The sequence below is a fragment of the Cotesia glomerata genome, linkage group LG2, assembly GCF_020080835.1.
Source record: "Cotesia glomerata isolate CgM1 linkage group LG2, MPM_Cglom_v2.3, whole genome shotgun sequence".
NCBI classification, from domain to species: Eukaryota; Metazoa; Arthropoda; class Insecta; order Hymenoptera; family Braconidae; genus Cotesia; species Cotesia glomerata.
This window is the reverse complement of record NC_058159.1, coordinates 22,636,388-22,650,372: the sequence shown is the minus strand read 5'-3', so window position 1 is coordinate 22,650,372 and position 13,985 is coordinate 22,636,388. Positions and strand designations below refer to the sequence as shown.

At 29.1% G+C, this 13,985-nt stretch overlaps 1 protein-coding gene across 1 annotated transcript in view; it reads right to left on the bottom strand.

Annotated features, from left to right (window-relative positions):
* The window catches only part of LOC123258706 (dipeptidase 1-like), a 201,794-nt gene that overhangs the window by 59,445 nt on the left and 128,364 nt on the right, over positions 1 to 13,985 (bottom strand). The window contains exons 4-5 of the mRNA XM_044718884.1: positions 4,938 to 5,218; positions 2,958 to 3,114 (exon numbers count right to left, since the gene is read on the bottom strand). Of these exons, the coding sequence (XP_044574819.1) occupies positions 2,958 to 3,114; positions 4,938 to 5,218 (438 nt within the window). The remainder of the gene's footprint in view (positions 1 to 2,957; positions 3,115 to 4,937; positions 5,219 to 13,985) is intronic.

The window sequence follows — 13,985 nt, the reverse complement described above, 5'->3', positions numbered from 1 at the left end:
TTATTATCTAAAATATATTTGTTTCTTTTTTTTTAACTTTTTATTTGTTTTTAAGGACTGGGGGGGCTCCGTCCCCCCAACCCTCCGCCGGGGCTTTGCCCCTGGACCCCGGTTTTGTGCCCAGATCTATCGCCGCATTTGTAATACAAAATAGTATGTACAACTCGTGCGACGTTGTCAATTACCCACTCAAGCGAATGACCGCACTCGCTTCGCTCGTGCGTTCAACTTCGCTTTCGTGGGCAATCGACAACTTGGCGCACTTGTTGCACAATATACTATTAAAATATAAAAGATAATTATGAGCTGTGATAAAATTTGGTATGTTACAGTAAACGTTATTATAAAATAATATAATTAATGTGAATAATTTGTAAAGATGATTTTTGTTTATAAGCAATCTTCATAACATATGACATTGCAAGCGAAACACAAATTCACTCAACAAAATATTTATTAACTGTTAATAAATATTGGTTAAATATAAATAAATACTTATTAACTATTAATAAATGTACTCTTTCCTCCTAAATAAATTAAATTATTAATAGCTAATAAATCCTTCTATCAGTGTACAAATTTAAACTTGACTCAACAATCATCTTATTTGAAACACATTAAACAATAACCATGAATACTTCTTTATTACTAATAATTTAATAATTATAAATTATTTTAAATAACAACACTTATGTGAACATGAAATTATCACGTAAACATATTTATATTTTTATTTTATATAAGTTAGAAACTTACAACTGTGCATGCGGTCAACTACTGGTATTTTGAAAAATAGCAGGTTCCAATAGATGACCGAAGTCATTTATTGATGGTACAGCGGTGTTTTATTGTGCAAGTATCTGACCGGTCGTTGAATTGGTATTTATTTGATTGTTTTTGTCAAATCTTATTGGAAGATTTGTTAAGAAACTATTAAAGACTACTTCAGAATTTAATTTGGCAAGATTAACCTAATAGAAACTTTTTTGTTAACTAAAACATGTAGTCGCATCTCGGATACTCTACTATAGTAATTGACCGATTTTAGTCAGATCATGTGGTGAAAAATTTTCATGAATTATTTTCGATGTTCTAAAAATTAAATAATATTTGGAATACCTATTCATTGTAATGATTATAAGTTCAACAGTAGTTAAAAATAAATTTCAGGGTCATAAAAAATGCAGTTAATAATAATTTTTTGACTTTTTTATGAAAGCGGTCAACTACTGGTGCCCGGTCAACTACTGGAACATTTAACCTACTTCAATTTTTTTCGTAAAAAAAATATCTATTTGTTTCGTTTTTCAGTGATCGCTTTCAAATGTCACTTAATAGAGTATCATGATATTCTTGGTAATGATACACGGAAAAAAAAATTTCGTTCTGGTAACGTAACTGTAGAGTTACCACAACTATACACAGTTTACTGTTCGTTGTAGAGTTACAGTAACAAAATGTTATTTAGTTCTGATAACTCAATGTTGTTGAGCTCTCATAGCTCTACGGGATTGTTCTCAGAGCCAAACGGTATAGTTGGGAGCGCTCTACGTTGCGCAGTAGTGGAGTGCGCTGACATATTTCATAACCTTCTAAAATGACAAACAGAATTATTTTGTTACTAATCCATATTATTAAAAATATATGAGGACAATTAAGTTCCCAATTTATTTATTTAAGGAAATAGATTTTTTTTTTGTCAAATTGAATTTCGTTAGAACAGTTTTGTATTTATGGTTTTTCAAGGTTCATTTGCAGTGACTGTTAATTTAATTTATTAGTTGAATATATATATTGTGATAAGTGATAAGTTATCGGAATACATTAAAAAGACCCCATTTAACACAAAATAAAATTTGTTTTCGTTTATTTATCTGTTCTTGTGCATATACGGTAGTGATTTTATGTCCAATATTTATTGATATAATTACGAAAATAAGATAATTTTGTGACGACCATATTTTTATTATACAAATAATTGTTATTTGTAATATAAGTTCTACTATTATTTTATTTCTATTATAATACTATTCTTATTTATCATATACAATTATTGTTGGCAATATAAATTCATTCTGCCGCATGTATTTATTAAATTATCAATGCTAAATCGTAAAAAAAAATTATTAAGCAGACTCCTAAAAATTTTTTATAGTCTCAGAACGATCCTGTAGAGTTGTGAGAGGTAAATAACGTTTAGTTCTCAAAGCTCAACGATGTAGAGTTGCAGGAGCCAAACTGTATTGTTACTATACGAATACGTTAACCTACTAGAACTTTTTACAACTAACTAACTACTATAGAGTTCCTATAGCAAAATTTTTTTCTCCGTGTATCATGATTTCAGCATTTTTTTATAAATTTTTCAACAACTTGTAAATTTTGACATAAAATCAATGTTTCATATGTAATTTTATAACTCTTCAATATTTTGACATTTTTATATTCTGTTTTAAAAATAAAATTTTAAAAAATTGGCTACATTTCAATTTTCACAATTCTGTAAAATTCAATCAATTACCGAAAAAACTAATATAAAAATAAAGTTCATGAAATAATCATGGAGCTAAAGATTCTTAAATTACAACTTTCGATTAACGTGTCAATGACGAGTTGCTAGTTAACAGTATAGTAATTTATTATGTGACAAATTAACTGCCAAACAACATGAAAAAATGAGAAAAAAATGGTTTATCTCTTAACAATACTGAAGTTTCGATTAAAATTATAATAAAAAAATAGTAAAAAGCTCAAAGTAAAACAAACGTCAAAATAGTTGATATCCATGTAAATGTATGTGTACGAGATATGTGTGGATGCATATAAAATTTAGCTAATAAAAGATTAAAGTAACTTCGCCGAGACTTGATATTGAATTTTCATCCAACTATCAAACATAACGAAGTGGACATCGTCAGCAGACTCGCAAAGCAAAATTCAATTGGTAATCAACTCACCTGAGCACCAACAAGTCCGGCGCGCAATCTCGGTATATCCGTGTGACTCCAGTCGGACCTGGCCCAGGGGTCAATTCTGCCTAGGTCACTGCTGAGATTCACCTCTCCTAGTTGATTGTGCACAAACTTCCTCACGTTCCAGGGCAAGTCATTGTGCCTTTATCACCATAAAATTATACAAACTCCAACTTTATTAATAAATTCATTTTTATTATAATTGAGAGCGTAATTATCCAAGCTTTAATCACATTTTATTTACTTCATCATTTTTTCGTACAAATTAATTATTCTATTGGATTAATAAATTCCATTGAAAAATTTTTTGATAACCTAGTAAATAAATTTATCAAGTGCTAGTAGTTTGATTTTTTTTCTGTTTAACGTATGAAGAAAAAGAATAAAACATTGATATTAATACAAATTGTAACTATTCTCATTGTTATTACATTTAAATGATTTAAAATGAACAGAATGAGCTATTTAAACGTACTAGATTATTATTTTATGTCAAAATAACCGGGGAATTGTTGTTTAATTGTTAATCATTCGGTATTTAACTGCAGGTCTCAATTTATGTGGGATGAAAAATTCAATGAATAAATTATAAACTACTGTGAGCGGATTGTAATGTGATGATCAATTAGCGACTAGTTCATGATTCAGACAATGCGAGGTTGTCTAGTAAATTTTAGTTTATTTAAAAAAATATTATTGCTTCTCTAAAATTAGAATTCACCGATAATTAAATGTTATTCACCCGCAAAGAGTAATTGATTAGACAAATGAATAGTTAAATAACAAACCAGTGAACTAATCAACACGAAATAATTGAATTATGGTTAAATAAATCAGTGACTTTTAATAATTAGTGTCATTATATACTTTAAACCTGTACTTTTAATAATGTAGAATGGTTTGTATCTTATTTTCTCTCGTTTTCTAGATTTTTATTAGTATCTAAACTGTAATTATCGTTTAATAAAATGAAAGCTGTGATTTCTCAATGTTTTATGAAAAAAATGTCAAAGTTCAGTATTCAATTTTATCGAAAATCTATGTTGAAAAATAAGAAAAATGTGCATTAAAAAATATTAAAATTAAATATAAAACTCTATAAAACATGTATAGAAAATATCTTTTCAGTAGTTTACTTGAGCCGATTCTCGTACGTATTTTATATATTTCAACGACAATACAAGTGTAAAAATAAATGGAAAATATTATATATAGTTTGAAATATAGTATATTACACCCCTAGGAAAGTAAAGTAAGAAATGTCTCAGATCACATGTAATTGTTGGCCGAGGCGAAGCCGAGGTCAACAAACATGTGATCTGAGGCTTTTTTATTTACTTCCCGAGGAGTGTATACTATTTTTTTCCTCGACGAAGGCGAAAAGCGGCAACTTCGTTTAGCGCAGCGGGGCTAAAGTTGACGCTTTACGCCCGGAGGGGAAAAAATTTATAATTCAAGTATATAAAAATTATATGCATGGAGATGCAAAAAAACCTGTAAAAATTTATTTCAAATATAATTAAAATAAATAAAATATATATAAAGATCGGCTAAAATATAGCCACATAAAATATATTTTTCATAAGTATTTTATATATTATTCATTAAAAATTCTACATATCTGTGATATATATTTTATATATTGCAGCATTTACTTTTGAAATAAATTTTTTTCATCAGAATATCTTACACTATTACAGCATTTATTTGTTAATTTTTTAATTATGTGTTTCTAAAATTTGACTCAATTTGTTCGTTAAAAAAAATTAATAAACTCTTAAATTTTAGCCGATTGTTCCCAATATTTTTTCACATTAATAAACAAATAATCAATTCCCCGTTAATCAAAACAACAAACTGGAATGAACAATGATAATACTTGCATTAGAATCTAAAACACCCGTGATTGAACGGTTCAGATAAAATCAGACTAGTAGACAACTAGAACGAGATAAAATAGCTTACCCATCAATCAGAGGCACTTCAGTGAGAATTCTTCGGATAACATCGAGCCTCTGTTCGTGATTGGCAGGGGCAGTTTGTAGTATAAATGGTAGACAGAGTCCTCCCAGTAGTAGAGCACTTATCAGTAGTAATATCGGTGCTAAGATCCGACATCTGCGTCTAGGACTCTGGCTCCTCTGGTCCTTGCTGCTTCCAGAGCTGGGTGACTCCTCACAAGTTGGCGGTAAACGCACAGTCCCGTTGCAGGGCGCTACGTCTGGGAGTTCTGTTAGGCACGTTGTCTGTAATACACCAATAATAATGGCTATCAGCGTTTGATATAGTTCGCCAGTCAATAATAATACTCAATAGTACTAAATAATAGTTGTAGTTATATAGACAAGGTAGAATCGATAATCTGATGAATAGCTTGATAATAATACGATCATTCGGAACTGCGGACAAAAGCCCAACGGGATAGACGCTGGCTGGCTTTAAAGGGGCAGAATGGATAATAGTGCTAGTACTAGCAGTAGAGCTATTGCTAGAATGCTTTGGTTCGTAGTAGTTTGAGTCATAGTTATAGCACTGATACTGGTACTGGCTGTTGTTTAACTAACACCGTACTACGTCTACCTTCATTTATGTAGTAATGGTGATGATGGTGGTCGTGGTGATGGTGGTGGTGGTAGGTTTGCCAGACGTGTTAACTTGTTATACAGCTCATCGTGTAACAGTAAATAGAGCATAATAAAGTGACAATTGAACTGGTGATTCAAGATTAAATCTAAGACACAGTGGTCGTTTGGGGCCTAGGTAGTAGATGGAGACATCTTGTGATATGGTTGACTAGATGAAGAAGAACTTTGTTCGTTGATTAGTCTACGGGAGACTAATTCAACTAATCTGATACAAAGCTACAAGATCTAGTGCCGAGCAGCAGCAAAGTCAAGGACCCCGACAAGGTAATGCCTGGAGGAGGCGGAGCTGCCTTCTACTTCAGGAAACTGGTACTTGTGTGCATGGGCTTTGTTTCTTGTGTCACTCTTGTTAAATTAGTCAGTTGTTACTCTGGTACTGCTCGAGATGCTGTTACTGATGTTGATGCTGATGCTGCTATTGGTTTTATTCGACCCGCTAATTTAATTAGTAACTTTCGGGATATTGTATACCAGAGTGGTAATAAAATGAAAACCAAGATTGTCCCTGCTTTTGTCTTATCGGGATAAGATTTATGTAGATCATTGATTTTATTAGAGGTGGTTTAATCAAATATATAATGGCAACCCATTTTTATTAACGGGTTTTTATTAGCTTGACTTGTATTTATCTGTGGAACGAAATCTTTAAACGTCGTTTTCACCAACATCAAGATGTAGGATTAAATTGAGAAGTGCGTTCAGACCCGAGTCATCGGGATGAAAAAAAAAACTAATTTTACAGGTTGATCATATACCATTAAGATAGAATGATTGTAAATATTTCCTGTCTTTTAATTTAGTAAACTATTACAATTTAACGCTTTTCGTTTTTATTTATACTACATAATTTCAAAACATAGAATAGCTGAAAAAACTAAACAATACACTTTCACAGCAAACTAAACTGAAAATTAGAAAATAATTTTTAATGACTATCGATAAGTTTTAAACATGAATATTGTGATTAACAAAAAAATCAGTTTTATTTAAAAAAACCTTTGAGTGCTTTTTAAGATATTTTCATAATAAGTTTAATTTTACGAAACTTTTTACAAAAATTAATATCAAGCATCCTCCTTCTTCATTACAGTAATATGAATTTTTTTTTTGATTACTACGTATTTGTTTTTATTTTAAACTCATTGAAAATTATTCTCTACATTTTAATTTAATTTTCTCTTTTAAATTATGTTTTTTTTTTTGTTTTTTAAACTATAATTTATTATTTTGTATGTTCGGATTCTTTTATCGAGTCTTTTTGGATTTATTATACTTATTCCGGTGTTTTGAACTGTTAAAATTATGACGATGATATAATTTTGTTTCCCTTTCGTTGTTTTGTGCGTTAGAGGAGCATTTTTATTAATTTAATTTAACGTAGAAGTTAATTTAACGTGGAAACTTCAATTACTTTTAGGTTGAGAAAAGACTTTAATGCTTATGTTATTATAAAATTAATTATAACCGTAATCATTTTACAGAAAGAAGCAAATTACCCGGCTATTTTTGTCTTAGTGAATTTAATTTTGTATCCAATATTCTCGGAGATTTTTGTTTTTTATTTAGAATGTAGCATAAACCTAGACGAGTGTAGTTAACACCAAAGTTGTGAAATATTTATTTTTAAAATTATATATTTTTCAATTAAAATAAAACTAATAATAATTGTAAATATTTCAAATATCCATTTTTTAAATATTTGAAAAGTTTATAAAATAAATTAATTTAATGAATGCCTTTTTTATGAAATTAAAGATTTCCATTAGGGTCATACGATATTTAATTGACCAAAAGTTGAAATCGACCCCTTTCAATGTGATCAAAATTTTTCTTTTATCATAAAACAAAGATTTGCAAAAGAAAAAAACTTTCTTTCGAAAGTTATTCAAAATTCAAAATTTTACTATTTTTCCAGTTTTTCAACGTTATTTTTTAAATATCTCGGAAACTATTATAAATACAAGAATGGTCTTTTATTTCTTTAAAAAAAAAGCCCTTAGAGATATAGAAAAAAAACATATTTTGGAAATCAAATTAAAAAAATGAAAAATTTGTAGAATATTTAATTTTGACAAATCGCCAAGATTGAATTTCGAAGCGAAATTATGGCCTCAAATTTTTTACCATACAATACCTTTAAATTATTATAAGAGATCTTTAAATTTCAGAATGCTGTTTTTTTCTCTTCAAGTAAATCAAATTTTTTATTTTTCGAAATCTCCTCTAAATTCATGTAAAAAGCGTAGTCTCAATTATTAATATTTAGAGGTCGCTTATCGTAAATTTCTACTTCCGACTTTAATATTACATGAAGAATTTTTTTTTAACTTTAAAGTCTTCCAACTGTCTAACGGCTTATCAACTCAGTGAAATCGGAGAATATTTTTGTTGAAAATTGAAGGTTTTACACAAACGATTACTAACAATTTTTCGATAAATTGAATTTTTTTCATGAATTATTTAAACTTAAAGTTCAACTTTTTTTTTTCATGAACCTATCCGCGTCTTATCTTAAAGTTTTGCTCTAAACAATTTATTTTTAGGCACTTTTATTGATTAAAAAAACTTAAAAATTTGATTTAAAAAATTTTTTGGTTTTTTTTTTTATATTGTTTTTCATCAAAATACAAATAAAAAGATAAGTTAAGAATTGCAATGTAACGTTATTTAGACAAAACAATAACATTGTTTGCATTGATGAGTACAAAATCTTTGATAATTACAATGATTATCGCGTAACAATGAATTAAATTCAAGCATTCGTTTGAGTGCTCAAGAGCATTAATTTAGAATTAAAGAGCTTTAAATTCCGCTTTCTGACGATCAAGTAATTCTACAAGGAACGTATTTAGTTTCACATTACCTCGCATTAATGATTTTATCAATATGACTTTAATCCGCTTCCATGATTAATGATAAATTCTATCATGAAATTTAATATTATGCTTATTGTGAGTATTAATAATTAATTGTAATTTCCAATAGCAAAGGATTAAAAAGGATAAAAGTGTTTAATTTTACTGACTCAATGGTAATTTACTAAAAAAATTGTCAATAACTGATGCATTCAAAGTTAATCTGATGCTATTTATTGACAGGCATTAAAAATTAACCAACTTAATCTGGTTACCATGCGCAAAAAAATGTGAACTAATTACGATATTTTGGAACTGCTTATGAAAATATGGATGTGGTCGTTAAATATGGGATTTTTTTAGTTGGCAAGGTCAGAAACTATGTTATCAATAATAATAATAATGAAATATGTTTTCAACGTATTTTCTAAAGCTTCCTATATAATACAAATTATGAGGAAAACAAATCTTTAAACTACACGGAAAGAAATTGTTTTGAAACATTACCGTTAGATTCACTATAATCGTGGAATACGATGCGGCCCTTTTATTTATTACCATGTTTTAAATAAAAATTACGAAAAAATTCATTTATTTTATGGTAGAGTTTATCAAATTTACCGAAAACCTCATAAAATTTACAGTAGATTGTGGTAAAATTTGTTGAAAATAAGTTCTAAATTATCTTACTTACCGACAAATGATTAGGTCTTGCCATCTATCCCATGATTACCGTGAATTTAACGGTAATTTTCAAAGAAAATTTCTTTCAGTGCAGTTGTAATGTAATTGAAGACAAAGTATAATAACACTTAACTAACAAGAAATTGAATATCTGAATAATCAGTGCATAGAAGTAACTTCTAAAAATGTTTATCATTACCGTAAATTTCAACATTATATGAACGAAAAATAACTACTTTAAAAACTTCAAGAGCTAACAAACGGAATAAGATGCATTGAATTGAAAGTTAGTCATACATAAAGACATGCATAATAAGGCGAGTTAACCTTTTAAGGTTTCACGATTGATAAATTGAGTATTTATCAAAAATTTTTTAAAAGCATATTTGAGTGCAAAAATGATTATTAAATGAAAAAAACAAAAAAAAAATCTTTAAAAAATTCTTGATTAAACATTATTGCTTATTATGATCTAAACATTAATTACAGTAATTTATTTTTCAAAGAAGAAATATTACAATTGCCATGCTATGAAATCATTATAAAAAATTTTACAGATGCAAATCGAAAACATTTAAGAGATAAATTATACTTTACGGAAAAAGAAAGAAAAAAAAACGGTGCATGATTCTTGTTTAAATCAGTAACGACTGCTTTAAAAATATTGTTTTGTTTTGCTTCAATGTCATTTTACCTTGGAAAAATTTTCCTTTTTAACTCGTTCATAACTTATAAATTTTATCGGCATCAATATTTTACATACAACGCCTGCTGCTAAGCTATTTGCGTAATAAATGTTGATATATATTGTCAATAACTTTAAAGAAATTGTTTTTCCAGACGACGACAACAATCGAGTTTATACAAACGATACTTGTTCTACCAACTGTCTTCTTCTCTACAGTTTTTAAACTAAATAAAATACGTACAAAGTAGTAAAAAAGTCAATAATGCAAGACTTCATAACAGATATATCATGTATGAACAGTGAAAAAAAATGATGTTGAAAGAATAAATACTAACGAAAAAATAAAAATATAAAAAAAAACGTATTTGAGATGTACAAAGTAGATACCACATTTCAAAGTGTAAAAGGCTGTAGCCTTATCACTTGCATCACTTTGATCTATCAAGTGGTGTACAGTATCTTCTCTAGTTTCTATTTCAATGCTATTTCAAGAGTATGGAGATCTTGTTGCATTTTTACTACTCTCATTCATTTATATATATATATATATATATATATATATATATATATATATATATATATATATATATATATAGGATCCTACATATATATATATATATATATATATGTAGGAAACTAGGGGATGTTGGAATGTGGTGTATGTTTTATTTTAGATATTGTATAGAGAGAGTCTGCCGGATTTCATTACCAACAATGGAGACAGCAGGTTGCCGCAGCTAAAGCACTCAAGTTCCTCGATATGACTTACTTTTTTTTTCATCATTTTCTTATTTTATTTTTGTTTCTTTTTATTATCCGCTTTACCGTTTTATTTGTTCGTTCAACTGCAGTATTTTTTTTGTTCAATGGTATCGATATTTATATTGCTTTAATCTCTTTCAAGTATTTGCATTGTTAAATCTGATTGATAATCACTTTTTAGATTATGAATTATAGATTCATGGGCTAAAGTTTTGGCAGCAGCGGTATTTTGTAAAATAAAATTTGAATCGATAGTTCATTGTTTTGTATGAGTGTGAGCATGAGTCATGATCAAAAGAATTTTTGCAAACACTAACTGTCACATTTTTTTATTTTTCAACTGGACATAAATTTAACTCTGGATCTGAAAAAATACAGTGATATTATTTTTTACGAGAAAATTTATTTTAAACTTATAGCTTCCGCACAATTCAAGCGACAGCTTTTGTTGTCTGGACACTTTTAAAATAGACTCCATTCACTACCAAGTAAACCAATGACGATAAAATATTGTTGGATCAAGCTAGGTAAGAATTTAAAAAAAAAATCACGTAGCTTAAAATATTATTGAATTATAAATGAATGTTGAAATTTTTTTTCTAAGAAATTTCTTTTTACAAAAAGTTAAAAGAAAATTTTTTATTTTAAATAAATTTAAATCATTGATAGTTAATAAATCAATGAGAATTATAATCAAAAGAGATTTAGAAATTACAATGATTAATGGAACTAAATGAGTTGCAAATGATAGTAATTGAGACTGAATTAGTTTCAAACCAAACAAATCGAGACTCTAGCATCGTTTGATGTAACTTTGGTAATTGCACTAAGCAATACTTGAAACATTAATTACCTTATTATTAAGAAATGAATTATTAGCTGATGCAAAGATATTAAATATTTACCCGTGAAAACAATTTCTGATGTGGTCAATTTTCATACATGACTTGATGTAGTCGTTCATGGGCTGATCTGCTCATATATGGTCATATCAGAATTTTTTTTCACAGGTATCGCAAATGAAAATTCGTTTTATTCGAAAAAAATCTTATGATAAGTCACGAATTAACACAGAAAAAATTCCAACATTCGTTGCGGTACTGAAGTTGTAAAAATTATATTTTTTTTTATTATTAAAATTCTCAACAACATACGGTCTCAATTTTTATCCAATCATTGGACAAAAATGTTATTGAAATAGTAAATCGAAGAAGTAAAAATTACTTTTGAGCAAAAGTAGTTCATAAATCGATTGAAAATAAAGTCTTGAGTTATTTAGTAGAACACAAACGTCAATGCTATAAGCATTGTCTCGACATTTTGAATTTAATTTAAATCGTTTCTAAATTTAAACATCAGACAGACCTCATCAATGATGAGATGCGAAATTCTATTTTGTGTGATTCTGTTGTTAGATATTGAACTTTAATGAGTGGATGATGCTCGAACCTGATCGATTTTTTAGTATAAACAGAACTCGGTTTTAAATTGAAATGAACCCTGGATAGAGTGAATGAATAAAAAATGATCTACTTTGTACTTACATCTTGTTTTCTCTACAATTTTTCCGTGTGATATAAAAATTGAAAGTACCGAGTATAAATATAGGTGAAAATTTATTAGATAATTCAGAACGGATTTAAACATAAATCATTTTTTTCTACAATCCAATTTTATGACACTCGAAGAATGTGTAATATATAAAAATTTAAATAAAAATTCCAAGGAGTATAGATTTAATACGTCTGGGATCTGAGCTTGCGAGGGTGAAAGTTAATAGCCTGTAAAAATAAATAGCTCTGAAAAGATTCGACGGAATGTTCGTTTAGCGAACTTGCAAATTGGACACTGTTTTTGAATTTAAATATTAACTCTTTTCAAACATTTTAACATCAAGCGAGAAAGAACTTAAGAATTAAAAGTATTAAATGTACCTTGCACAACCAAAAGTTATCGGAAGTTTAAATAGTACAAAAGTTCTATCATCGTAATCAAATTGTTATGTCAACTATTAAATAGGTTTCTCAAACGATCTTCAAAGGCTCTTTACTGTTCATTTATTTGAAGATCATCAGCCGTTTACTACCAACTTTATATCCTACCTGTAATACATTGTGATTCTTGTGTGAGCGAATTTCATACTAGTTTAACTTTCTGATACTTCTGTTAACAAGCTACGTTTTATCGCTACTTTAAATATCGGCTGTACCTTTTTTAAAATCTTTTGCCCTCTTGAGCTAACTTTTTATCAAGTTTAAGACTTTTTCAAGGTGGAAGTTTGACACAGAAAATATCGGTTCATTTTTTTTTCAAATTACGTTTCATTGCATCAGAAATAATTCATTTCAATGAAAAGATATATATAGCCATTTTTTAACTTCCCGCTAAGAAAATCTCAGATTTTCAAAAATCGGGAAGTTATTGGTTTTACCCCATTTTACAAAAATCGAGTTTTCATCAGATCTCGATGTTTAAGGGTCACAGGAAGCTTCCCTGACTATCCCCGCGAGGGTGTCACTATGTCTGTATGTATGTGTGTGTGTGTGTGTGTGTGTGTGTGTGTGTGTGTGTGTGTGTGCGTGTGTGTGTGTGTGTGTGCGTGTGTGTGTGTGTGCACGGAAAGATTAGAACCCGACTGGTTCGTATTTTGTACCAGACTCAGTCGTGTGCGGCGCCAGAGTGGTTATTATGCACGGATTCTGGTGCAGCACCCGACTGAGTCTGGTGCAGAACACGAGTGAGTCGTGTGCGCACACGACTCAGTCTGGTGCGCACACGACTCTTTCTGTTGCGCACACGTCTCAGTTTGGTGTAAACTAATTTTTCTTCCATTTTTTCTTGCACACGACTGAGTCTGGTGCAGAACACGAACCAGTCAGGTTCTAATCTTTCCGTGTGTGTAAGTATGTAAGCCTCTCATAACTTTTGAATGGTTCGATCGATTCGATTGCGGTTGGCGCCATTCGAAAGGGATTGTCCAAACTTAGATTTTATATACAATTTGGATCGATTCGCACTGATAGATTTCGAAAAATCTAAAAAAAACTGTAAAAAAAAATTAGGAAAACGGTTGACCCTACACGGAAAAAAATAATCGGTAGCTGCTACCGAAAAAAATCGGTATCTGCTACCGATTTTTTCGGTGCAGGCTACCGATTACCAATTTTTGAAAATTTCTTATCTTCTTAACGAGAAGTTAAATTCTCACTTCTTAATGAATAAAAAAAAAGAACTTCATTTGAGATACAAATAACACTTACTTAAATACAAAATATTAAAAATGAGGAATATTTATTAGGTATTTTTTTATTATAAATTTTTATTAAATTAAATACCTTTTGGTAGCCGCAATCGAAAAAATTGGTATAGATTCTGTTTA